The sequence below is a fragment of the Haematobia irritans genome, chromosome 2 (assembly GCF_050003625.1).
Source record: "Haematobia irritans isolate KBUSLIRL chromosome 2, ASM5000362v1, whole genome shotgun sequence".
NCBI classification, from domain to species: Eukaryota; Metazoa; Arthropoda; class Insecta; order Diptera; family Muscidae; genus Haematobia; species Haematobia irritans.
The window spans coordinates 9,070,647-9,097,134 of record NC_134398.1 but is presented as its reverse complement, the minus strand read 5'-3'; the positions used below and the strand labels follow the sequence as shown (position 1 = coordinate 9,097,134).

At 28.9% G+C, this 26,488-nt stretch overlaps 1 protein-coding gene across 6 annotated transcripts in view; it reads left to right on the top strand.

The window, feature by feature from the left end:
• The window catches only part of LOC142223386 (uncharacterized), a 256,164-nt gene that overhangs the window by 137,279 nt on the left and 92,397 nt on the right, over positions 1–26,488 (top strand). Inside the window, exons 1-2 of one of the 6 annotated variants that reach the window (XM_075293271.1) lie at positions 10,897–11,028; positions 17,175–17,554. The exons of the other annotated variants lie outside the window; for them this stretch is intronic. Coding sequence (XP_075149386.1) covers positions 17,480–17,554 — 75 coding nt within the window. The 5' untranslated portion in view covers positions 10,897–11,028; positions 17,175–17,479. Of the gene's footprint in view, positions 1–10,896; positions 11,029–17,174; positions 17,555–26,488 lie in introns of those variants that run through there. 6 annotated transcript variants of the gene reach the window in all.

Below are 26,488 nucleotides of genomic sequence, written 5' to 3'. Positions count from 1 at the left end.
TTATTTTTCAATTGGAAAATTTCATAGCCATTTCGAATGCCAAACAATTAGGAACCCATCATTTGTTGGCAATCGGAAAACGGACCACCAAAGGCAATGATGAAAAAAAACGCCTTTACTCAGCCTTCAACTACATCATGCTTGAGAAACATTTTCCTTAACTTATCCTTTTTTCCTAATCCCACCAACCCATAGCCCAGCATATAAGTATGTGTATATCTGTAGGGGGAAAATTCTCAACGGCTTAAATTTATGATTTTCCCAGCATTCAAATCGTCATTATCATGAGGGCTAACATGAGGTTGGTAGTTTAGCCTTCTATTCTATTTTATGACCTCTAAGTACAATGGCCGTTAACATTATGAGAAGTTAAAGATGAAGGATTACTGAAAAATCACTTAACCAGTATATGCCATGACCTTACTGTCATTTTTCTTCCCCTTCGCTTATTTTATTTGCTTTTTCTAGAGCATCTCTGTGATTTGTCTATAAACCAAGAGAGATTTTATGACAACCATAACAAGGAGTTAGTTTTATGATCATTTACGGTTGTGTTAAATTCACGAATAAGAAAAATTAAAAGCAAACGCTACCCGCCATGACAAACTAACTTTCCAACAAACTGGCGCCCAACTGACTGGGGGTTCATAAAAAAAAAATTCGTAAATCCTCAGAACAATAAAACTAAGAGAAATTGCAACTTCAAAACACATTGCGAAAAAGGAATTGTAAAATTTTATTATAAAATCATAGCCAGACAGAAAATGAAAATATCTCTACTGGCGTCCAATGGACTGGCGGATCATAAAAAAAATCGTTAAAATTAGGCGAACAATAAAAAGCGAACGTTATAAAATTGCAACTTATTTTGTAAACACATTTCATTCTATTGTGGTAAAAATGCATAGACTTGATAGAGACAGCCACCAGCCATAGGTATTTATGGAGCTAGTTTGTCTGGATGGCAGGCTGACTGGTTGGCTACTGGTGTTATAGCAAAAATACAAAAAAAAAACAAAACAATGTTCTTTAGGATTACCTCATCGACAATGATTCAATGAATACTTGTTTGGAGGCGAAATAGTTGGTACCACACCATTCTAATAACAACAGGTGCCACAATGTTGACACCTTAAGGCACTTTTTCAACAGAGTGAATATGAATTAATAAATAAAATTATTCAAATAAATAAATTTAAATTAAATCAAAAGGTTAATTATTCAATTTAATTAACTTAAGTAAATTATTAAAATAATTTGCTTATTTTAATTTTATAATAAAATAAATAAATTTAAATTAAATTAAATCAAAATGTTTATTATTCAATTTAATTAACTTACGTAAATTATTAAAATAATACAAGTTAGCTTATTCAAATTTTATAATAAAATAAATAAATTCAAATTAAATCAAAAGGTTAATTATTCAATTAAAAATAAATAAATTAAAAATAAATACATTTTATTTTAATTTTATAATAAAATAAATAAATTTAAATTAAATCAAAGGTTAATTATTCAATTTAATTAACTTACGTAAATTATTAAAACAATTAGCTTATTTTAATTTTATAATAAAATAAAATCCTAAATTAATATAAAGTAAATTTAGTACAATTATGTGAATTTTTTTTATAATCTTACTTAAATTATTCCAATCCAATTTTGAAAGTTTTTGTTTTATTTATATTAACGTTACAATAAAAAAATTAAATTAACTGAAATTTAAATAAATTTAATTTAATAAATTTATACCCAACAATGTTCTGAGCCATTCATTAACTTATTTGCGTTTAGAATCTAAACCCAGAATATTTTTTCATTTCACTAATAGTGAATTAAATTGAAAAAAAAAAAAATATATATATATATATATATATATATATATATATATATATATATATATATATATATATATATATATATATATATATATATATATATATATATATATATATATATATATATATATATATTAAAATAAATTGATTGAAAATAGTGAACTTAATAAATTTAATTATTTTACGTAAATTATTAAATTAAACATTAGTAATTTTTGCTTTAATTTAAATAACTTGAATTAAATTTTCACTATTAGGCCAAATATACAAAATTAATGTAAATTGAAATAAATGAAATTTTTCTTAATTATAAAAATGATTATTTAAATTGCATATATTACAAAATGTAGCTTTGTCAATTTTAGTATAATTTATTTAAATTTTATTTAATTCTATTTTAAATTTGTATATAATATTAAAGTAATTTAAAATTAAAATAATTTTATATGATAACTTGTTCTCTACTGCTATAAAGTGAACATATATTATTCGCTAATAGATTAAATAAATTTATTTAATTAAATTATTAAATTTAACTTTAGCCATTTTTGTTTAATATTATTGACTATTTAAATTACATATATTACAATATTTAGTTTTGTCAATCTTAGTTTAATTTATTTAAATTTAATTCAATTCTATTTAAAATTTTTATATAATATTAAAGTAATTTAAATTTAATATAATTTTATATGATAACTTGTTCTCTACTGCTATAAATTGAACTTATATTATTCGCTAATAGATTAAATAAATTTATTTAATTAAATTAGTAAATTTAACTTTAGCCATTTTTGTTTAATATAAATTTGCATATTTAAAATTAAATTAATTTATTTATTTAAATAAAAGTATTAAATCTAGCTGATGGCCACAGTTGCTATAGCTTGTCTCTATTTTCCCATACTCATCTTATATTTACTATAAGTTTAGAATAATTTAAATAAAACAAGTATATACGGCCGCAAGTTCGGCCAGGCCGAATCTTATGTACCCACCACCATGGATTGCGTAGAAACTTCTACGAAAGACTGTCATCCACAATCGAATTACTTGGGTTGTGGTATCTTAAAACTTCTTATTCCTGCATGGTACCATATACTAACATCACGTACCAAATTTCAACCGAATGGGAAGAATTTTGCTCTTCCAAGGGGCTCTGGAGGTCAAATCTGGGGACCGGTTTATATGGGGCCTATATATAATTATGGACCGATATCGCCCAATTTTTGCATGGGAGTTTGAGGCCATATATTAACACCACGTACCAAATTTCAACTGAATCAGATGAATTTTGGTCTTCCAAGAGGTTCCGGAGGTCAAATCTGGTGATCGGTTTATATGGGGGCTATATATAATTATGAACCGATGTGGACCAATTTTTGTATGGTTGTTAGAGACCATATACTAACATCACGTACCAAATTTCAGCCGGATCGGATGAAATTTGCTTCTCTTAGAGGTCTCGCAAGCCAAATCGGGGGATCGGCTTATATGGGGGCTATATATAATTATGGACCGATGTGGACCAATTTTTGCATGGTTGTTCGAGACCATATACTAACACCATGTACCAAATTTCAGCCGGATCGGATGAAATTTGCTTCTCTTAGAGGCCTCGCAAGCCAAATCGGGGGATATGTTTATATGGGGGCTATATATAATTATGGACCGATGTGGACCAATTTTTGCATGGTTGTTAGAGACCATATACTGACACCATGTACCGAATTTCAGCCGGATCGGATGAAATTTGCTTCTCTTAGGGGCCTCGCAAGCCAAATCGGGGGATCGGTTTATATGGGGGCTATATATAATTATGGACCGATGTGGACCAATTTTTGCATGGTTGTTAGATACCATATACTAACACCATATACCAAATTTCAGCCGGATCGGATGAAATTTGCTTCTCTTAGAGGCCTCGCAAGCCAAATTTTGGGGTCCGTTTATATGGGGGCTATACGTAAAAGTGGACCGATATGGCCCATTTGCAATACCATCCGACCTACATCAATAACAACAACTTGTGCCAAGTTTCAAGTCGATAGCTTGTTTCGTTCGGAAGTTAGCGTGATTTCAACAGACGGACGGACGGACGGACGGACGGACATGCTCAGATCGACTCAGAATTTCACCACGACCCAGAATATATATACTTTATGGGGTCTTAGAGCAATATTTCGATGTGTTACAAACGGAATGACAAAGTTAATATACCCCCCATCCTCTGGTGGTGGGTATAAAAATATATAAATAAATAAAGCATTAAATATAAATTTAAATACATAAAATTTTACATAATTATATTCCATTTAATCAATAGTATTAAGTTAATATAAATTGAAAAAATAATGTTAAATTAAAGCATTAAATATAAATTGAAATAAATAAAAAAATTTATAATACTATTCAAAGATTAATTAAATTACTTAATTAAACATTGGTTTATTTTAATTTAATTAAATTTTCTATATCAGAATATAAAAAATTGTAAGTTAGTATAAATTGAAATAAATGTCATGGAATATAATTTTATGCAATGACAAATTATCTTACGTAAATTACTAAGTTCAGTCTTGACTATTTTAGTTTAATTTAAATCAGGTTATTTTAATTTAATTTTCTGTATTACAAAAGAATGTTAAATATAAATTTAAATGAATTATATATAATATAATAATTTACAATTATATTTCAGAAGTTGAACACTTCACTACTTCTAGAAATTGAAACCATAAAAGTTGTACACACTAACAGTCAATTAAAATAAAATAAAATAAATAATAAAAAAATATATTAAATTAATTTAATTCAATATTCAATATTAAATATAAATCTAAATTTATATCTAATTTAATTTAATATAGCCTCTAATTGCTAGTGCCCGTATAAATAAGTTTATTATAATTTGTAATTATAATAAATAATAAATAAATAAATAATATAATTATGTAGAATAATTTTTCTGAGCCACTGTTCAATTTCACAACTTCTAGAAACTGAACCCATAGTAGCTTTATTCACTAATAGTGAAATAAAATAAAATTTAATTTGAATTAGTTTAATTCAATTTTAAATATTACAAAAGAGTATTAAATTTCAATAAATTAAATTATAAACAATAATTTTTCTGAGCCACTGTTTTACTTCTCTCTCTTCTAGAAGCTGAACCCATAATATCTTTATTCACTAATAGTGTTTAATGGCTGTGCAAGTGTGGTGATATTTATATAATGTCAGCATGTCTTTTTTTTTTTACTTCGGGCCTCGAGCCATCAACCAACTTTTTCCGCCTTTCGATTTTCTATAGAATAAAATAGAAGTATATGGTTGGTGTCACCTCAAGAGGCCAGGGTTCTGTAGCTTTTGATTACAGTTTAGAATTCCATAAGCATAGTGAATAGAATTTTCAAGCTTCTTGCTACTATTTTTTTTGTTTTCTTCGTTTTTTTTTTTTGTCGAGTAAGAACACAACACAAACCTGCATTCATAAAATAGTTGGGTGTTATTTTCTGTAAAGTTGTTTTATCCATAAATGATTCGCATGTCGTGAGCTCTTAAGATATTCAGCAACAATATTTGATGAGATTTGTTTTTTTGTGTGTTTAGCTCCTATATCTTGAGACACTAAGGGGGAGAAACGAATTTCATAAATAAAGTTAACAAGTTTAGGCTTTTGCCTGATAGATAGTTGCTTGTAGTTGTTTAGACCATATTGGGTAAATAAGTTGTTTTGCTGAGAACAAAAAACATGGAAATATTTTCCAAAATTATTTTTGAGATGGATTTTTTTTTTGAATTTGTGTATGCCACCTCATGAAAGGTGGCATATCAAGACCCCTCTACATGAAATATTAAGCCCCCTTACAACGAAAACCAAAGTAGAATTTTATAGAAAGGGAAGGCCATATGAAAATTATGGTTAGAAGGAATAAATAAATAAGACGTAACAAGGAGGAAAGTAATGTAAATTATAATATACTACTCTATAAGTTTTAAATAACATTCAATAACTCTATTATAATATTATAATAGTTAATCAATATATTATAATAGTTATAACAGTTAAAGAAAGATAGTAGTTGAAGCGTTGGGCGCCAACATAAAAAGGAAAAATTAAAAAAAAAATAAGTTCTTTTCCCACGCTACATGTTATAAAAAAGCATAGAATATGTCTCCTAGACTCTTACATTCGAGTATCAATATGTGGTAATAAAAACATGTTTACTTTACTCACGTTGGGCGCCAATTCAGCAGAATACCTTTTGAATTAACGTGTCGGTTTATAATTAAAAAAAAAAAAAAACTTCATTGAAATTCTAGTAGTAATTGTGATAGAACACAATGGTATGATTTAGTATATAGCTCCAAAGTTTAACATAAGGGTAGATAGATCTGGTTTACCGTACTAGGGGATATTTGTGAACCCTCAAGATAGTAGACTTTATACAACCAACAATGATGCAATGGTTAGCATGCCCGCCTTCCATACCCAAGGTCGTGTGTTCGATTCCTGCATCGACCAAACACCAAAAAGTTTTTCAGCGGTGGATTATCCCACCTCAATAATGCTGGTGACATTTCTGAGGGTTTCAAAGTTTATCTAAGTGGTTTCACTGCAATGTGGAACGCCGTTCGGACTCGGCTATAAAAAGTAGGTCCCTTGTCACTGAGCTTAAAATGGAATCGGGCAGCACTCAGTAATAAGATAGAAGTTCACCAATGTGGTATCACAATGGACTGAATTGTCCAAGTGAGCCTGACACATCGGGCTGCCACCTAACCTAACCTAACCTTATACAACCAACAAAGGCTAAATATAACGTTCAATCTTCTGTGATCGTAGTCATAAGGAAAAACATCTGTGATATTTTATATATGTTTAATGTCGTGGTGTTCCTGTGCCGTTGCTTTTTACAATTTACAAATAATCAAAAATATGACAAAAGACTAAATATTTCAATACAAAATGCATCCCAGAAGAAGTTGGAAATCACCAACGAAACGTCGGATGTAAATATGAAATAAAGTCTTTTATTTGCATAGTGAGAGCGGGATATTCCTACCCCCATAGGCGCTTATGATTTTAAAGCATTGTGGATATCTCCGTGCTGTCAATTATTGAATCAAATTTAATTTAATCCGAGTTGGACGCCAACTCAGACCATGGAGCGCGTAAATTTAACAGCGAAATATCAATTTCTGATTAGGGAACCTATAGTCTGAATTATGGTGATATTCTACGTTATTCTAATCATGTCCGTCCCTCTGTCAACAATATTCAATTCAATAATGGAGCTGTCTGCTGGCTGGACAAGTTCAGTGATGGACTATATCAATGCATTGATTCATCTAACTCCCACATAATGTGGATCTGAGGTCTTTATAACCTATTTTAAATGCGAATTTTCTAACATTCAGTGGTTTTTGTAGTCTAGGAAAATAAAAATATATACAGTAGTGAAATTGATTGCTATCCTCATCAATTTACCCCTACACTGAAAAAACAGTGAACACACCAGGAAGAAAACTCTGGGTTAATTTTAGAAAATTTTTGAATATTTTTAGAAATTTTTAACTAAACAGTACAAACGCTGGCATCACGCCGATATCACAAAAATAAGTAAATATTTTTCGATAAATTCAAGAAAAATTATTAGACATAAATAATTTTTTTTTTACTTGTTGAAGAAAATTTTGTAGTTTGAAGGAAAACATTGGAGTTCAGAATTGCAAGAATGTGTTTAGTGACATACGAAGTTCATAATGAACGCATTTTTAGTAAAATTTACAAATTAAAAAAAAAAATAATGAACTATTTTGTGAGGAATACGAATTTAGTAAATCTTTACGCTTAATTTGTGTATAATTTTTCCCGTTTTTTAGTTAATTTAACTAACGCACGTAAAAAATTATTAGAGTAAAGAAAACTTTCTCCAAACATAATAATTCCATGAACTAAAATAAAGTTAAATTGGCTTTAATGAAATAGAGAGTTCACTTTTTTTGAGTGTATTTTAATATAATTTCTCAGATATTCTATTTATTGTTTTCACAAAAATGATAAAACATTTATTTTATTAAAATAAGATTTGAGATAGAATTTACGAAAAATCCACGTTGGGCGCCAAATCTTAAAAACAAACTATTTAATCGAACAACTCAAAAATATATTCGTATAATTTTCAAAAAATACCAGTTTGCGTTTTTTTTTACACACACTTATGGCGATTTCGATTGGGAAAAAAGGTGCAACATTCTTTAAAATGATTGCAAAATGTGAAGAAAACTGTCAGATTTTGGATCCTGTATCCCGCACAATATTATGAACAATAACAATAACTTCGGAATGAGACTATCATTTGGGCGAAAATCAAATAAAGTAGGGCAACATATTTTTTGCGAAACGAAAACGCCTTGAGAAAATTTTAATGTAATTTAAAATTACTTTTATTAAATTAAAAGGCAGTTAAAACAAGTAAGTAAAGTCTAAAGTCGGGCGGGGCCGACTATATTATACCCTTCACCACTATGTAGGCCAAAATTTGTGTTACCATCTCAACTACTTCACATTTGCTGGAAGCTATATTATAGGCTCTACACATTACGCTCAAAATCTACATTTTCGATATTTGAAATGTGCTTTTTATAAGGCAAATGACAGTTGAAATCTAGTAAAAGTGGATTTTGGAAGTGCAATGTGAATGAGGTATAAAGGAGACATTTTTTTACTTCTACAAAATCCCTAGATTTAAAATTTAAATCGGCTAACGCTATCCTGTTAATTGGAGGAATCTTCCATTGAAAATGGGTCTAAAATGTGTAACAGTCTACCATAACATATTTCCCCAACTCTGCTGTACGTATATATGGGAGCTATATATAATCTGAATCGATTTTGACTAAATTTGACATGTATAGTTAGAATAATAATTCTTCTATCTATGCGAAATTTCACGTAAATGGGAGTATAACTTTGGCCCCCTGGTCATATGAGTGCAAATCGGACGGAAGATATATATGGGAGCCATATCTAAATCTGAACCGATTTCAACCAAATTTGGCACAATTACCGATACTACTAAACGTACTCCTTGTGCGAAATTTGAAGGAAATCACGGCAAAACCCTGGATTTTGAGGCCATATAAGTTCAAATCGGACGAAAGATATATATGGGAGCTATATCTAAATCTGAATCGATTTTGACCATATTTGGCACATACAATAGTATCGTTAAAACCGATTTTAACAAAATTTGACACACTTAACGATACTATTAAACGTACCCCTTGTGCAAAATTTGAAGCAAATCACGGCAAAACTCTGGCTTTTGTGGCCATATAAGTTCAAATCGGAGGAAAGATATATATGGGAGCTATATCTAAGTTTGAACCGATTTCAATCAAATTTACCAAGCATTGGTAGAATGTCAATTCTACACTCTGTGCAAAGTTTCACGAAGATCGGTAGTAAACTTTGTCCTCTGTGGTCATATGAGTCTAAATCGGACGAAAGATATATATGGGAGCTATATCTAAATCTGAACCGATTTGGCTGATATTTTGCAAGATTTTCGAGATTCATAAAATATTTGGATGTACGGTATTTCAAGAAAATCGGTTGATAAACACGCTAACTATGACCTAATCGGGGATAAATATATATGACAGCTATATCTAAATCTGAACCGATTTTTTCCAAAACCAATAGCGATTGTCTCTGTCCCAAGAAACGGCCCTATGCCAAATTTGAGGACGATCGGACTTAAATTGCGAGCTGTACTTTGTGCACAAAATTACATATAGACAGACGGACATCGCTAAATCGACTCAGAATTTAATTCTAAGCCGATCGGTATACTAAAAGATGGGTCTATGACCACTATTTCTTGACGTTACATACAAATGCACAAACTTACTATACCCTGTACCACAGTAGTGGTGAAGGGTATAACAATGGCTGCAACATTCAACGAAAAAAAATTATTTATTACAGTTTAGCTTCTTGAATTGCCAAAAATAAATTGCCAGAAGATTTTCTTCACACACACGACGAGCTGTACATTTTTCAAAATTGCCAAAAATGCATTCTGAATTGAAAGCCGTCAGTTATGGTACATCTAAATTTAGAATATTCCAATATAACTGAATTCATGAAGCTAAGCGGCATACTTATAACATTTGTCTACTTGTATACTCGTAATGTTAACACCTATAACATTTTTTAATAATATTTTAATTTATTTTCCCTTTATTCCCATACATACCTCGCTTAGATGTTTAAATATTATATGCACCACACGGCAATTGATATTATTACCATCATCTTGTTTCTAATCTCCACCAGCATCGATGGCATCAACAACAACATCATCATCATTATTCCATTGTTTAAAACCGACACTCCATCATAGAGAATATGTATATTTTTATTGAATTTTCTCTAATCTGTTTCTCCTACTCCTTCTCTTGGATTTCCATATAAGAACAAACTTGCCCACATTTAGGGAGCACCAAAAGATCTCATATGTGTGTGTGTATTGGTGTGTGAACATTTTCTCTATAATGTTAGTCTTGTGAAGGTGTCACGCTTTGATTTCAAATATTCTGAACATATTTTTCATTTCAGTAGAAACAACAACAACAACAATATTTAAGATGTGTTGTTTGGATTACGAATGCTATCATTGGTATTTTAGAATCTCATTGATTTTTTTCTCGTGGATTTCCCCCGCATTTTGTCTTTGCTCCTCGCTCACGCATAGCGCAAAAGACTGAAAAACTCACTGACTGGATTTCTGATCATCACCATTGATCAGCAGGCAGGCCTGTTTGCCTGCCTGATCGAGTGGTTGTTGTTTGGATAGTAGTCGGCGGTTTGTTGTTGCTATTTCTGGCCATATAGCTGGTGTTGAGTGAATCGAGCCTTTTGTTTGCCATGCTGGCTGATTGTTGCCTTTGTTTTGTTGTTGTGGTTGTTGTTTTTGTACATTTACGGCATGTTTTTAGAATTCTTTTTTTCCAAAAAAAGACAGATTTCAACTTCAGTTCTATTAGGAATCTCAACTCGAAAACATGTTGTATGTGCTTGTGTCGCAAACGTTCTCGGTTCAATAGCGTGTTTTAGAAATCGAACAAAATCGATTTTTAGTGAAATACCTTTCAACGAACGAATGAGCTAAAGGTTAAGATCAGATATTTTAGAGAATTCGAAATGATATAAGTTTCTTGGAAATGGATAAAAACAAATGTGAAAAGTGTGATAAATGTAATAAAAAACAAAAAAATTAATAACTTAAAGAGCTAAGTGGCGGCCAATGTGGGTGCATTATGTGTTTATCTTTCAAAGGGAATAGTGAAACAAAGTTTATCCCGATTTCTTTTATAATATCATACAAATCAATGATTCAATTGCTTTCAGTAGCTACAATTTGCTCTACGAACTAAAGATTTGTATAATAAATATACGTTGGGCGCCAATCGAGAAGAATTTAAGTTTGAATTATAAAAACACGATATTGTCGGCTACATTTTTTAGTCCTATAAAAGTGTCAAAAAAAAAATACCAAGCCATAAAATACAAAACAAATATACGAAAATACCTGAAGAAAAATATAGAAAGTCAATCCAAATAAGAGCACATAAAGAAAATTTAGATTTTTGGTGATATTAAATAATTAAAACAAACAAAAAAAAGATAAAATACAAAAGTTAAAAAGATTTTAATTACCAGTTTAGTTAATCAAAATCCTTTCTTCATCTCAAAAATACAATAACTGTTAAACACGTTGGGCGCCAGAATGAAAGTGGAGTGGGAAACCCAAAGAATTCACAATTTAAATCTGGATGCTATCTTGGAAATAAATATATTAAAAATTTGTTGTACTCGGAATAATTAAAACTCAGTTGCTGGTTCAGTAAACGCGTTGGGTGCCAGCTTGAAACAACAAACCAATACACAATTTGGACATAATTTCACGAGCTCAAATATAAAATAAAAACTACTCGAATAAGGCTATGGTCACACGTTGGGCGCCAGCTTGAAACAAAAAACCAATACACAATTTGGACATAATTTCACGAGTTAAAATATAAAATAGAAACTACTCGACTAAGACTATGGTCACACTAGGCAAATATTTGACCAAAATCATTGTGAAACATTTTTCCAAAACCATTTTCAAAAATATCTGGATACGGTTTTTGAAAAATAATCCTACTATGATGTTATATACCCAATTTAAGCTAAAAATGTCCGCTAGTTTGGCTGTGGCGACGGATTTTTTTTTTTTGATTTCTGTCAAATATTTTCCCAGTGTGACCATAGCATAATACTTGAAACACTATAGATAAATATATAAAATAATATGTATAAGAAGGCGTAATTGTTGTACTCGGTATAATCGAAAACAAGTTGAGGACTCAGTAGCCAAATTGGGCGCCATCTTAAAACCAAATTTTATACACAATTTGAAAACGCTGCACAAGGAGTAATTTGGATATTATACGCCAAATTTAATAAAATCAAAAAAATAAACGTTTATAAGGAATAACTAACCTAATAATTTAATAATTAAAATATTTAGCAAATATTTTCACCGCCTTAATCTCTATTTTAAAAAACTTCAACATTCCATATAACGGAAATTTCCTTGTTCCCTAGCAGTAAAAAAAATCTATATAACCTACCTAAGAACCACGTTGGGTGCCAGTTTCATATAAAATTTTAGATTATTTAGTCCTTTTAGCACACACATTGCTTATCCCCGATCATTTTAGTATGGAAAACATAGCAGAATAAATATTTATTGCCACCCTAATTTTCTTTCTTATCTAAAAATCGAAACCTTAACCTACCTGAATTATATAATCTCAATTTCTCTGTGCTAATTCTAGGAATTGTGTAATTGTGCGTATAGATGAAAGACTTAAGTATTAACTACCTGGTGATTATAGTAAAATCTTAAATAATAATATCGTACAGTTTGAAATAAATGTTGCAAATGCCATGACTCTTAAATACCTTCGCCTGCTTTTGTCAAAAGAATCCTGGCATTTGCAACATTTATCTCAAACTACCGGGAAGAAAATTGTATGTCAAAGGACAGGTAGTAACATATGTTTGAGCAGTCTCTTAAGTGACCACACAATGCCAATGAGGAAGCCCAGATTAAAGATTGAATGTTGACATACAAATATTTATGATATACATTGAAAAAATTATTTTATTTGTTGTTTTTTTTTTTCAAAACGGAAGCCTCGTAAAAATGTACATTGTGATGCATCGGAAACATGGTTGACACAGTTGGTAGAATTCTACCAAAAAAATGTTTTCTATATAATTTTGTAAAAAATTTCTATAGAAATAAAATTTTGACAAAATTTTCTATAGAAATAAAATTTTGACAAAATTTTCTATATAAATACACTTTTGACAAAATTTTCTATAGAAATAAAATTTTGACAAAATTTTCTATAGAAATAAAATTTTGACAAAATTTTCTATATAAATACACTTTTGATAAAATTTTCTATAGAAATAAAATTTTGGCACAACATTCTATAGAATTAAAATTTTGACAACATTTTCTTTAGAAATAAAATTTTGACACAATTTTCTATAGAAGTAAAATGTTGACGAATTTTTCTATAGAAATAAAATTTCGATAACATGTTCTATAGAACTAAAATTTTGACACAACTTTCTATAGAAATAAAATTTTGACAAAATTTTCTATATAAAATTTTGGCACAACATTCTATAGAATTAAAATTTTGACAACATTTTCTTTAGAAATAAAATTTTGACACAATTTTCTATAGAAGTAAAATGTTGACGAATTTTTCTATAGAAATAAAATTTCGATAACATTTTCTATAGAACTAAAATTTTGACACAACTTTCTATAGAAATAAAATTGTCACAAAATTTCCTATAGAAATAAAATTTTGAGAAAAATTTCTATAGAAATAAAATTTTGAGAAAAATTTCTATAGAAATAAAATTTTGAGAAATTTTTTTATAGAAATAAAATTTTGAGAACATTTTCTATAGAAATAAAATTTGGACAAGATTTTCTATAGAAATAAAACTTTGACAAAATTTTCTATAGAAATAAAATTTTGACAAAATTTTCTATAGAAATAAAATTTTGACACAATTTTTTATAGAAATACAATTTTGAGAAAATTTTTTATAGATATAAAATTTTGACAACATTTTTTATGGAAATAAAATTTCGACAACATTTTCTATATAAAACTTCGACAAGATTTTCTATAGAAATAAAATTTTGACAAAATTTTCTATAGAAATAAAATTTTTACAAAATTTTCTATAGAAATAAAATTTTGACAAAAGTTGCTATGGAAACAAAAATTTTGATAACATTTTATATGGCAATAAAATTTTGACGAAATTTTCTATAGAAATAAAATTTTAACAAAATTTTCAATACAAATAAATAAAATTTTCTATAGAAATACAATTTTGAGAAAATTTTCTATAGAAATAAAATTTTTTATGAAATTTTCTAATGAAACAAAATTTTGACAAAATTTTCTATAGAAATACAATTTTGAGAAAATTTTTTATAGAAATAAAATTTTGACAAAATTTTTTACAGAAATAAAACTTCGACAACATTTTCTATAGAAATAAAATTTCGACAAGATTTTCTATAGAAATAAAATTTTGACAAAATTTTCTATATAAATAAAATTTTTATAAAATGTTGACAAAATTTTCTATAGAAATAAAATTTTGACACAACTTTTTGTAGAAATAAACTTTTAACAAAATTTCTATAGAAATAAAGCTTTAACAAAATTTTCTATAGAAATACAATTTTGACAAAATTGTCAATAGAAATAACATTGTGATAAAATTTTCTATAGAAACACAATTTTGACAAAATTTTCTATAGAAAAAAAATTTTGACACAACTTTCTATAGAAATAAAATTTTGACGAAATTTTCTATAGAAATAAATTTTGACAAAATTTTCTATAGAAATAATATTTTGACACAACTTTCTATAGAAATAAAAATTTTTTATAGAAATAAAATTTTGACAAAATTTTCTATAGAAATAAAATTTTGTGAAAAATTTCTATAGAAATAAAATTTTGTGAAAATTTTCTATAGAGAAAAAATTTTATGAAAATTTTCTATAGAAATAAAATTTTGTCAAAATTTTCTATAGAATAAAATTTTGTGAAAATTTTCTATAGAAATAAAATTTTGATAACATTTTCTATAGCACTAAAATTTTGACAAAATTTTCTATAGAAATAAAATATTGACAAAATTTTCTATAGAAATAAAATTTTTACAAAATTTGCTATGGAAATAAAATTTTGATAACATTTTCTATAGCAATAAATTAAATAAATATTTAATATTTTCTAAACAAAATTTTCTATAGTAATAAAATTTTGACAAAATTTTCTATAGAAATAAAATTTTGACAAAACTTTCTATAGAAATAAAATTTTAACAAAATATTCTATAGAAATACAATTTTGAGAAAAATTTCTATAGAAATGAAATTTCGACAAAATTTTCTAAGAAATAAAATTTTAACAAAATTCTCTATAGAAATAAAATGTGGGCAACATTTTCTATAGAAATAAAATTTCGACAAATTTTTCTATAGAAATAAAATTTTGACAAAATTTTCTACAAAATTTCTCAATTTTATTTCTATAGAATATTTTTTAAAAATTTTATTTCTATAGAAAATTTTGTAAAAATTTTATTTCTATAGAAAGTTGTACCAAAATTTTATTTCTATAGAAAATATTGTTAAAATTTTATTTTTTAAAAATTTTGCCAACATTTTATTTCTACAGAAAATTTTGTCAAAATTTTATTTCTATAGAAAATTTTGTCAAAATTTTATTTCTATAGAAAATTTTGTCAAAATTTTATTTCTATAGAAAATCTTGTCGAAACTGCATTTATATAGAAAATTTCATTAAAATATTTTTCTATAGAAAATTTTCACAAAATTTTATTTCTATAGAAAATTTTGTCAAAATTTTATTTCTATAGAAAGTTGTGTCAAAATTGTATTTCTATAGAAAATTTTGTATCTATAAAAAATAACATTTTGGTAAAACATTTCTATAGAAATAAAATTTGGACAAAATTTTCTATAGAAATACAGTTTTGACAAAATTTTCTATAGATTTTTTTGTAGTTTTTTTGGTAGAAGTTTCTCCAAATTTTGGTAATTCCCCAAAGTCTTCCATACCTTCACAAGATAGATATCTTGTCTTGTAATGGACCAGCATTATTATTACATTTCAATTATATGCACAAAGTTCTCTGAATAAACACTTTGCGAAATGATTGGATTTGGCGCCCAACGTTTAGTATTTTTTGAAAGGCTTAACTTGTTTCATTTAAGTTGGTTACTAACGTGGATCATTTTGGAAACACTATAGAATATTCGAATTGGTGACCAACTCGGAGCTCTTATTGCAAATAATTTGTGGGGTAAAATGTTTTCTGAAAGAACCACTATTAATAAAATTAAAATTTTAATTTTGGAATGAGAAATTATATTTTAACAATGCAATAAAAATTATTAGACGTTAATATCTTGCAGATAACATATTGTCCTGCATTCAACCTTTCAAACAAAGAAATATTACAAAAAATAACGAATTGAAATAATCAATACAGAAAAAGATGTAAAAAGCTTAAAAGGGATCCTAAAGTGAACCCCAAAACATGTTATATCAAAATTATTTAAAATTGTACCATTCGAATGACAACAACTAAAAAACCAAATATGGCGTCCAACGTGGAGATTTTTCATAACGAACAAGCGATAGACAAATTGTATTGTGAAAAACAAAACAGACTTTTTCAACAATATTTAAAATTGTAATATTGGAGTGAAAACAATTAACCTAAAATGGCGCCCAACGTGGAGATTTTTCATAACGAGCCATTTCGAAAGACATATTTTTTTTGTGAAACACAAAACATGCTTTATCAAAAATATTTTAAAGTGTAATATTCGAGTGAAAACAAGTAACCTAAAATGGCGCCCAACGTAGTGCATTTCATAAAGTGTTATTTTTTAGAAACTAATTTTTTTAATCACAAAAATAATATTCTGAACTATAAAGGTATTGGCTAACCTAATGCTTTGTATATTGAAGATTATAAAATTTCATAAAGTCCAATTTTCATAAAGTGCAAATAATCTGAACTATAAAATTATTTTCTTATTCAATACTTTGTATATTGAAAATTCTTTAATGACAACCAATTTTATTCACTTTGTCTTTAATGTATTTATTTAAATATTTTAGCACTATCAACATTTTCCACTGACCCGAAAACAAACTAACACAAATATGTGATACAAAAAATCTTCCATAAACGTCCAAAAGTTTCAAATTCCAAATAAAACTAAATGACGTTATAAAAAAAAATAAATAAATTCAGCAATTTTTGTTTTTGAAAATATGAATAGATATTGCATAATTTCTTAAAAACAATAACAATAACAAATGAAACAACAATAGCATAGTGATTGTGACTAACCGCACAAAAAGCACGCTCAATTTATTGGAGACAAGACAAAACAAAAACACCAAAAAAAATTTTGTCAACAATGGGTAAAACATTTCAACAGATTTTCTCCATTAAAAGCGATAAAATGCCAGTGATTAATCAAGATGTTCAAGATGTAAGTTAAGATGTTTATGATAAATTTTATTTGTGAACTATTTTGTTTTTATTATTTTAAGCCTAAAAAACTTTAAGGGGGGGGGGGGTGGGATTTTTCTAAATCGTTCGCTTTTTTGGATTTAATTTAAAACTTTGTGTTGTAGGACAGATTACGGTTCTATAATTTCTTTCAGTCACTTGTCACTTTATTAATTCTAACTTTTGTATTCTTATCACAATGAACTGAATTGCTTAAGTGAGGCGAAAATATCGGGCCGCAACTATACCTAGCCTAACCTATGCTTTGTGTATGGTTTGACTTTTTAAGTTGAGCACCATTAGGATTTAAGTTCAAATTTTTTGAATAGCTCAAGTTTGCAATTAAGATATCTTGAAGTATTTTCAGTAATATTATATTTATCTTCACTTCAAAATTCTGTTTGGACTCAAAAAAATTATAATATCGCAATTTCATTAAATTATGTTACGTTGGGCGCCAATGAGATTATTTTTTCTTAGGCTTCAATAGGATGGACAATTCCTGAATGACTCAAATTATAAATTGCAAGGAACTATTAAAGCCCTATTAACAGTAATAATGTAAAGACCTTTTAAAATTATATTACGTTGGGCGCCCAACACCCAAAAAAAGTGAACCCACCATGAAAGAAAATGTAGGTTTATTTTAGAAAATTCACAATAATTGCAACATTTACAAATTAATACTCTTTGCCAAATTGAAGAAAATTTAATAAAATTAATTAACTTTTTCTGTTGTTGAAGAAAATTGCATATGTTAAAAAAAATTTGAATTAAAAATTGTTAAAATGTCTTTAGAGCTGTACGAAACTCATGGCAGGAACAAATTTAATAAAATTTACTCATTGGAGTATCACAATGGACTGAATAGTCTAAGTGAGCCTGAATCTTAATCGGGCTGCCATTTTAGCCTAACCTAAACGTTTACTCATTGGAAAGACTTATAAAATTAATTTAAGCAAAATTTTCCAATTTCAGAAAAATATGAACTATTTTATTTTTTTAGGAAGATTGTGCCCTTTATTTGTATACAACTGTTTTCTTATTTTTAGTTCACTTCATTAAATTGAGGAAAAAATTATTCAAATATACAATATCTCTATTTCATTAAATTATTTTACGTTGGGCGCCAATACATTTTTTTATTTTGAGCTTGTGGATGGAAAAGAACTGAGTGGCTCAAATTTTAAATTATAAGAAAATATAACAGTCCTAGCAATAATGATGATGGTTTCTTATGATTATATTACGTTGGGCGCCATGTTACTGTGTAGCTTTGAAAGTATTTAAGCCGTACAAAATTATTTTCATATTTATCTATATTCTTCACGAATTCTAATTATTTTTTTTTATTAAAAACTATATTATCGCAATTTCATTAAATTATGTTACGTTGGGCGCCACTATTTTCCCACTTTCTTCTACATTATTGTTTTTGAAGTCATATACTTCTTTTTCCATTATTTCTATCTTCTTCCTTTTGGGTTTTTCCCCCAAGAAAACCTCTCAAGGTTCCATGTTAGACTTCCTCAACAAAACATAATTAAGCAGACAATCACCCAATAATTATTAAACACTTCCCAAAACAAAATCCCAGACACAATTTCCTCTAACCTTAAGCCTTTTAAAGGCATACAATAGAAGTACATGGATAATAACACCAATCATTATACAAAGTTCAATATACTTTAAATTAAATTGTTGGTATTTTCTGGTGGTTATTGAGACAACAATTTAAATGATTCCAAAAACGACCAATTGATGATGATCCCAAGAAAGCAACAATTTAAAATGCTCATATGGGGAGGGTACTCATCAGCGTAAAGTTGAAATGCCTAACAGTCCGTTCATGTATTTAATCGCCCTTTTAGGGAATTCATAGAATGAAACGATGTTTGGTTAGTAGGAATGCCAATCGGAAATGAAGTAAAAACGTTTGATATAGGGGAATATTCATAGGTAATATTTAGTAGACTGTATAGTCTAGGTGAGCATGAAACTTGATCGAGCTGCTACTTTAACCATGGGTAGTATTTAAGATTTTTAATATTTCCCCAATTTTTGAGGCGTTTTATTTTGTTTTTCTCCTCCCAAATGTTTCAAATAAAACAACAACAAAAATAGAGCAAAAAGAATAGATTTTTTTTAATTATTATACCCTCTACGTAAATTTGTTTATCTGTATCATTGATAATTTTTCACTATAAGTAATCAATTGCAAATTTTGTATAGATTTACTTTTTTACTCAATTTGAAACAAATACGACCTCCTTTTGATATCTCCCTTAAGAATAGTTAAAAATGATGTAACGACCTCTTATAATTATATTATGTTGGGCGCCATATTAATTTATAGCTTTGGAAATATTTAATTTTTATACATTTCTCCTTGTTAAACATTTTAAAGAATTTTCAATAATATCATATTTATAATCTTCAATAATTCTAGATGTTTTTTTTTAATTATTCATTAAATTGTTTTACGTTGGGCGCCAATGCTTTCCCACTTTTCCAAATTATTAATGTTACAACCTAAGCTCTTATCCATCAAATGGTATTACTCCTGATTATGATAAATTGGATTTCGTGGCATTCATATTTGGTAATGTTATGCCTGCCATGGCAAATGATAGTGTTTATAACAAATTTAAATTATGTTGGGCTCCATATTAGTTTATAGTTTTGGAGATATTTAAGCCTTATACATTTTTCCCCGTTAAACATTTTAAAGAATTTTTAATAAATATATCTAAATATTTTTAAATTAGAAAAAAGTTTATTATCACTATTTCATTAAATTATGTGACGTTGGGCGCCAATGTTTGCACACTTTTTCACACGTTTCAAACTAAACTCTTGTTCGATCAACTGCTAGTATTTGACTCCTGTATTATGATAAATTGGATTTCACTACTACCTCACATTTTTTTCGTGGGGATATCACTCGTGGCATCACTATTTGGTAATGTTATGTCTGCCATGGCAAATGATAGTGTTTATCACAAATTTAAACTATTTTGGGCGCCATATTAGTTTATAGCTTTGGAGATATTTAATTCTTATATATATTTCCCCGTTAAAAATATTAAAGAATTTTTAATAATATCATATTTATAATCTTCAATAATTCTAAATATTTTTAAATTGTCCACTTTTCCACATTACTAACGTTACAAACTAGACTCTCTTTCTATGAAACGATATTACACACGGACGAAAAAGACTGTTTTTCATATATGTAGATGTAAAAATTATATGTTTGGAACTCAATTTTTTTTAACACAATATTTTTAAGTGCAAGCATATAATATTCATAAACTAGCATAACATGTTTGGGACATATATGTTAATATGTTAGAACATATTATATTTGGGACATCAAATGTTTGTAAATATAATATGCTTAGATGCAAATATATTTTAATTTGGAAATAGCCCATAAACATATATGTGTTTAGAAAGAGAGGCTGCAAGTAAAATAATGGAAGTAACCAATTGACGCCTTAAAAATATATCCACACAAAGAAAATTTCATTAAAATTTTTTACTACCAGTGCTCAATGCCCTAAGGTGAAACATAGTATGTTTGAACAATATAAACAATATTTTATTTGGATCAATTCTGAAAATATATATGCTTGAAGCAAAATGTATTTGGGGTATATGTTGCAGAAGCGATTTTTTTTCAGGGTGTAGATTCCAGGGTTAAGATAAGTTGAATTTCACAAATCCCCCAAACATTTTTTTTGTGGGGCATATCCATCGTGGCATCCCTATTTGGTAATTTTATGCCTGCCATGGTATTAACTCTGGCAAATGATAGTGTTTATAACAAATTTAATTTATGTTTGTTTCATATAAGCAAATAAATACCATCCACAACAACAACAACAAAATAAATTTCCTTATATTGATAACAAAGAATGTGGAGAAACAGAAATTCAATGAAAAAAGGGGGGCAACACAAGTTTCAACGTTCACAGGTAATTAAATTTTTGTCACGTTCGAAGCTTCGCCCAGAAAGATATTTAAAATTATGCACACAAGAACTCCCAGTAAACCGAAATTTTATGTTTTGGGAATTTTGTTGAACATTGCATAGATTTATTATTATTTTTCTTTAGCTTCTAAAAATTATTGGCTTGATTAGAGCAACAACAATACAGACATTCCATATGTCAATATTAATAGAAACACCGCTGACAACTCCCTGAAAATTTTAGCTACATTTTTATTGAAGACAATACATGTCTTCATGATCGTCTGCATATTCAGCCCCCCGGAAGCTTAAATACAGTTAATACGAATAATATAATATATCAATATTTGATCAAAATATTTATTGAAAAGCAACACAGTGTCAATCAATAGCAGGCAGTGAATGTCCCATTGAAGCATTCCAACAATAGCAATCAATGTTTCGCTATCTCTCTGTTTGTTGACCGCTTCTTAATTAAGCTTTAAATTTATAGCTCACTAAGGGCGTGAGGATTTATAAATTAAACATTTTTGGAATTTCTCAGAGGTATGAGAAAAAGCACTATTGAAAAAAATTCTATATAGGACGTGATGACGATGGCGAGATATTGCCATGGATGATGATTTCATTGGTTGAATTATGACATTGGGATGGGTAAACAACAACCTTCTTCTAGAAATTGAAATGGAAAGCAAACAGAAAATATTTTTAGATTATTAGGAACATTATTGAAGTTTTTGTAACAAATTTATTAAAAATTATTTTAAAAAAATCTGGAACTTAATACATTCAACAAAAAGACAAAAAACAAAAACAGAAAAAAGAAAATATCACAACATAAAGGGTGATACGGTCAAAATTTGGTCAATATAAACTTGACGTATTTCTTTCAATTTTGCATTTAAAAAAACTGAACACCCCTCATTTTGAATGTGTGTGTGTGTGTATGTAGAATGTTGCTCTTATTTTGATTTTTGAATTCACTCTTCAGTTGTCAAAATGCCGTCCAAGCAAGAAGAGCAGCGTATTAAAATTTTGCTCGCGCATCGCGAAAATCCGAGCTAATCGCACGCAAAGCTGGCAAAATCGCTAAAAGTTGCCAAATCAACCGTTACAAATGTAATTAAAGTGTTTGGGGAACGTTTGTCGACAGCCAGGAAGTCTGGATCGGGGGGAAATCGAAAACCTGAAGCCGCTGAGACGACAAAGAGAGTTGCCGGTAGTTTCAAGCGAAACCCTAACCTCTCTCTCCGAGATGCCGCAAATAAGCTGGGTGTATCGTCTACAACCGTGCATCGAGCCGGACTATCGACTTACAAGAAGGTAGTGACTCCAAATCGCGATGATAAACAAAATACGACGGCCAAAACGCGATCCCGGAGGCTGTACACGACGATGCTGGCGAAGTTTGTCTGCGTGGTAATGGACGACGAAACCTACGTCAAAACCGACTACAAGCAGCTTCCGGGACAGGAGTTTTATACGGCAAAAAGAAAGGGGAAAGGTAGCAGATATTTTCAAGCACATAAAACTGTCAAAGAAATATCTGGTTTGGCAAGTCATCTGTACCTGTGGCTTGAAAAGCAGCATTTTCATAGCTTCCGGGACTGTCAACCAAGAAATTTACGTGAAAGAGTGTTTGAATAAACGTCTGCTGCCTTTCCTGAAGAAACACGGTTGTTCCGTACTGTTTTGGCCGGATTTGGCATCTTGCCATTACGGTAAAAAGGCCATAGAGTGGTACGCCGCCAAAAACGTGCAGGTGGTTCCCAAGGACAAGAACCCTCCCAACACGCCAGAGCTCCGTCCAATTGAGAAATACTGGGCTATTGTCAAGCGGAACCTAAAGAAGACCACAAAAAACTGCTAAGGACGAGCAGCAGTTCAAGGCAAACTGGCTTTCTGCGGCGAAGAAGGTGGACAAGGTGGCTGTACAAAATCTGATGGCAGGTGTCAAGCGAGAGGCCTGGCCATTCGGATTTGGAAAAGCGAAAGCCTAACTGAATATTTTTCCTGAATTTTATACTAATTGAACTTGTAAAAGAAATCTAATTTGATTTTTTAAATAAACGATTTCACCGATTTACACGCGTTTTCCCTTGACCAAATTTTGACCGTATCACCCTTTAAATGCATATCGGGCGAAAGATATATATGGGAGCTATATCTAAATCTGAACCGATTTCAATCAAATTTGGCACGCATAGCTACAATGCTAAATCTACTCCCTGTGCAAAATTTCAACCAAATTGGGCCAAAACTCTGGCTTTTAGGACCATATTAGTCCATATCGGGCGAAAGATATATATGGGAGCTATATCTAAATCTGAACCGATTTCAATCAAATTTTGCACACTTGACTATACGACTAAGTGTTATGTTTGTACAAAATTTCAAGCAAATCGGTATAAAACTCTGGCTGCTGGGTCCATATTAGTGCATATCGGGTGAAAGATATATATGGGAGCTATATCTAAATCTGAACCGATTTCTTCCAAAATCAATAGGGTTCTATTCTGACCCAAATTAGGAACATGTGCCAAATTTAAAGGCGATTGGACTTAAATTGCGACCTAGACTTTGATCACAAAAATGTGTTCACAGACAGACGGACGGACGGACAGACGGACATGGTTATATCGACTCAGGGACCCACCCTGAGCATTATTGCCAAAGACACCATGTGTCTATCTCGTCTCTTTCTGGGTGTTACAAACATATGCACTAACTTATAATACCCTGTTCCACAGTGTGGCGCAGGGTATAAAAATGTCAGGCCACAGTGTCCAGAAGTCAGCAATATTGGATTATAGCTAATCATTTATTGAATTAAATTCAATCATTTAGCCATTCAGAAATTAAAATTATCCCTGCGATATTTTTTTAACATCACTATGTCACAGTTCGTACATAATTATTTATAACGTGTTTATGACAATGAAATTCCCTGATAGATTTTAATTATAACTGTTAAAGCAATTATTTGCAATAATTTTTTTGCAATATCCATTATCTACTGTAATAAATCTGCACAATATAATTGTGTCACATAATTTTGTGCATCCGGTGTTCTTTTGTCTGATCCACTCCACTTTTATGTGCTTTAATTTCACATCAAATTAACACCAGATCATAATCTATGCAAAATATTTTGAATTCTTTATGTCATGGAATGTTTGCTCGTCTGCTATTTTATTGAGTGATAAAATCTCAATGACTATGATGTGACATTTCAATTAAAACTTCTGCAACAATGAACAGGCTTCAAGTAAGTCAACTGCTATAATACGATAAACAAATAAGGACGGTGGTCACTACGTTCGGAACGAACCGTATAACACCATACGCAATGAATTCAGATTATCAAGATTTGCCGAAAAAAGTTTAATAATTTAAAGGGGCAAATAGTCCTACACCCAGAGAAGGAATATGATCACCTCAAACATATTTTAAAAGCAAAATGTTATTTTTGGGTGGTGGCCATGTAACATGTTTGTCACTAAAATGTTAAAATCGCCCGATATGGGCGAGAACCATATCGGGCGATTTTATTTTATGTTCATTTTATTTTATTATTTCATTTTGAATGTAAAGTTTACAAAAAAGAAACAATAAATCCAACTAAATGTAAACTTATATTTCCCTTGTTTCTCTTTATGAATGAATGAATATTTATTCCGTTATAAGCTTCTCTCCCAAGTTGCCATATTGCTGCGTTCCGTTATCATCAAATGTCTCTGGATGTCCGTCCGTCCGTCCGTCCGTCTTGTTCTGTCTCTGCGTTTTTTCTTTTTATTTTGTTGTTGTTGTCTTTTTTTTCTTCTTCACTAATTAGTGAAGTTTAAATATTTACCATAAGACAAAAGATAAAGACTATGCGATAAGAAAAATTATACAAAACAAAAAGAATGAAAAAAAAAACTTGTAATTTTTTTCTCCTTTTGGTGCAAAGTTTTTTTTTTTTTTTTTTTTTTTTTTGTTGAGAAAAAGAAATACAAACTTCAACTTCCTTAATAAAATGTGGAAAGTTTATGAAGAATGAATAGGCAATGACATGAAAGTACGATTCTTAATATGAAAAGTTCATCATGCGATGACCTGTGTTAAACAGACCCTGCACAGTGGTTTTCCCTCCAAAATGGGAAGACTACATATTAAGGGAATAAAGAATTTATAAAAAGGAATTAAAGGGAAGTGGATAAAGTGAAATCTCTCGGAAGCTCGGATTTAACGGTAATGGGAAACGAAGTTTGGACGCGGCTGTAAAAGTAAGATTAGTTGGCATTAAACTAAACATGGAATCGGGCAGAACAAAGACTACCGTTGTATTTTAATCACGGTCGCCACAAAATTTTCTATAGACATAAAATTTTGACATAATTTTCTATAGAAATAAAATTTTGACAAAATTTTCTATAGAAATAAAATTTTGACAAAATTTTCTATAGAAATAAAATTTTGACAAAATTTTCTATAGAAATAAAATCTTGACAAAATTTTCTATAGAAATAAAATTTTGACAAAATTTTCTATACAAATAAAATTTTGATAAATTTTTCTATAGAAATAAAATTTTAACAAATTTTTCTATAGAAATAAAATTTTCACAAATTTTTTTATAGAAATAAACTTTTCACAAAATTTTCTATAGAAATAAAATGTTCACAAAATTTTCTATAGAAATAAAATTTTGTATAGAAATAAAATTTTCACAAAATTTTCTATAGAAATAAAATTTTGACAAAATTTTCCATAGAAACAAAATCTTGACAAAATTTTTTATAGAAATAAAATTTTGACAAAATTTTCTATAGAAATAAAATTTTAACAAAATTTTCTATAGAAATAAAATCTTGACAAAATTTTCTATAGAAATAAAATTTTGACAAAATTTTCTATACAAATAAAATTTTGATAAATTTTTCTATAGAAATA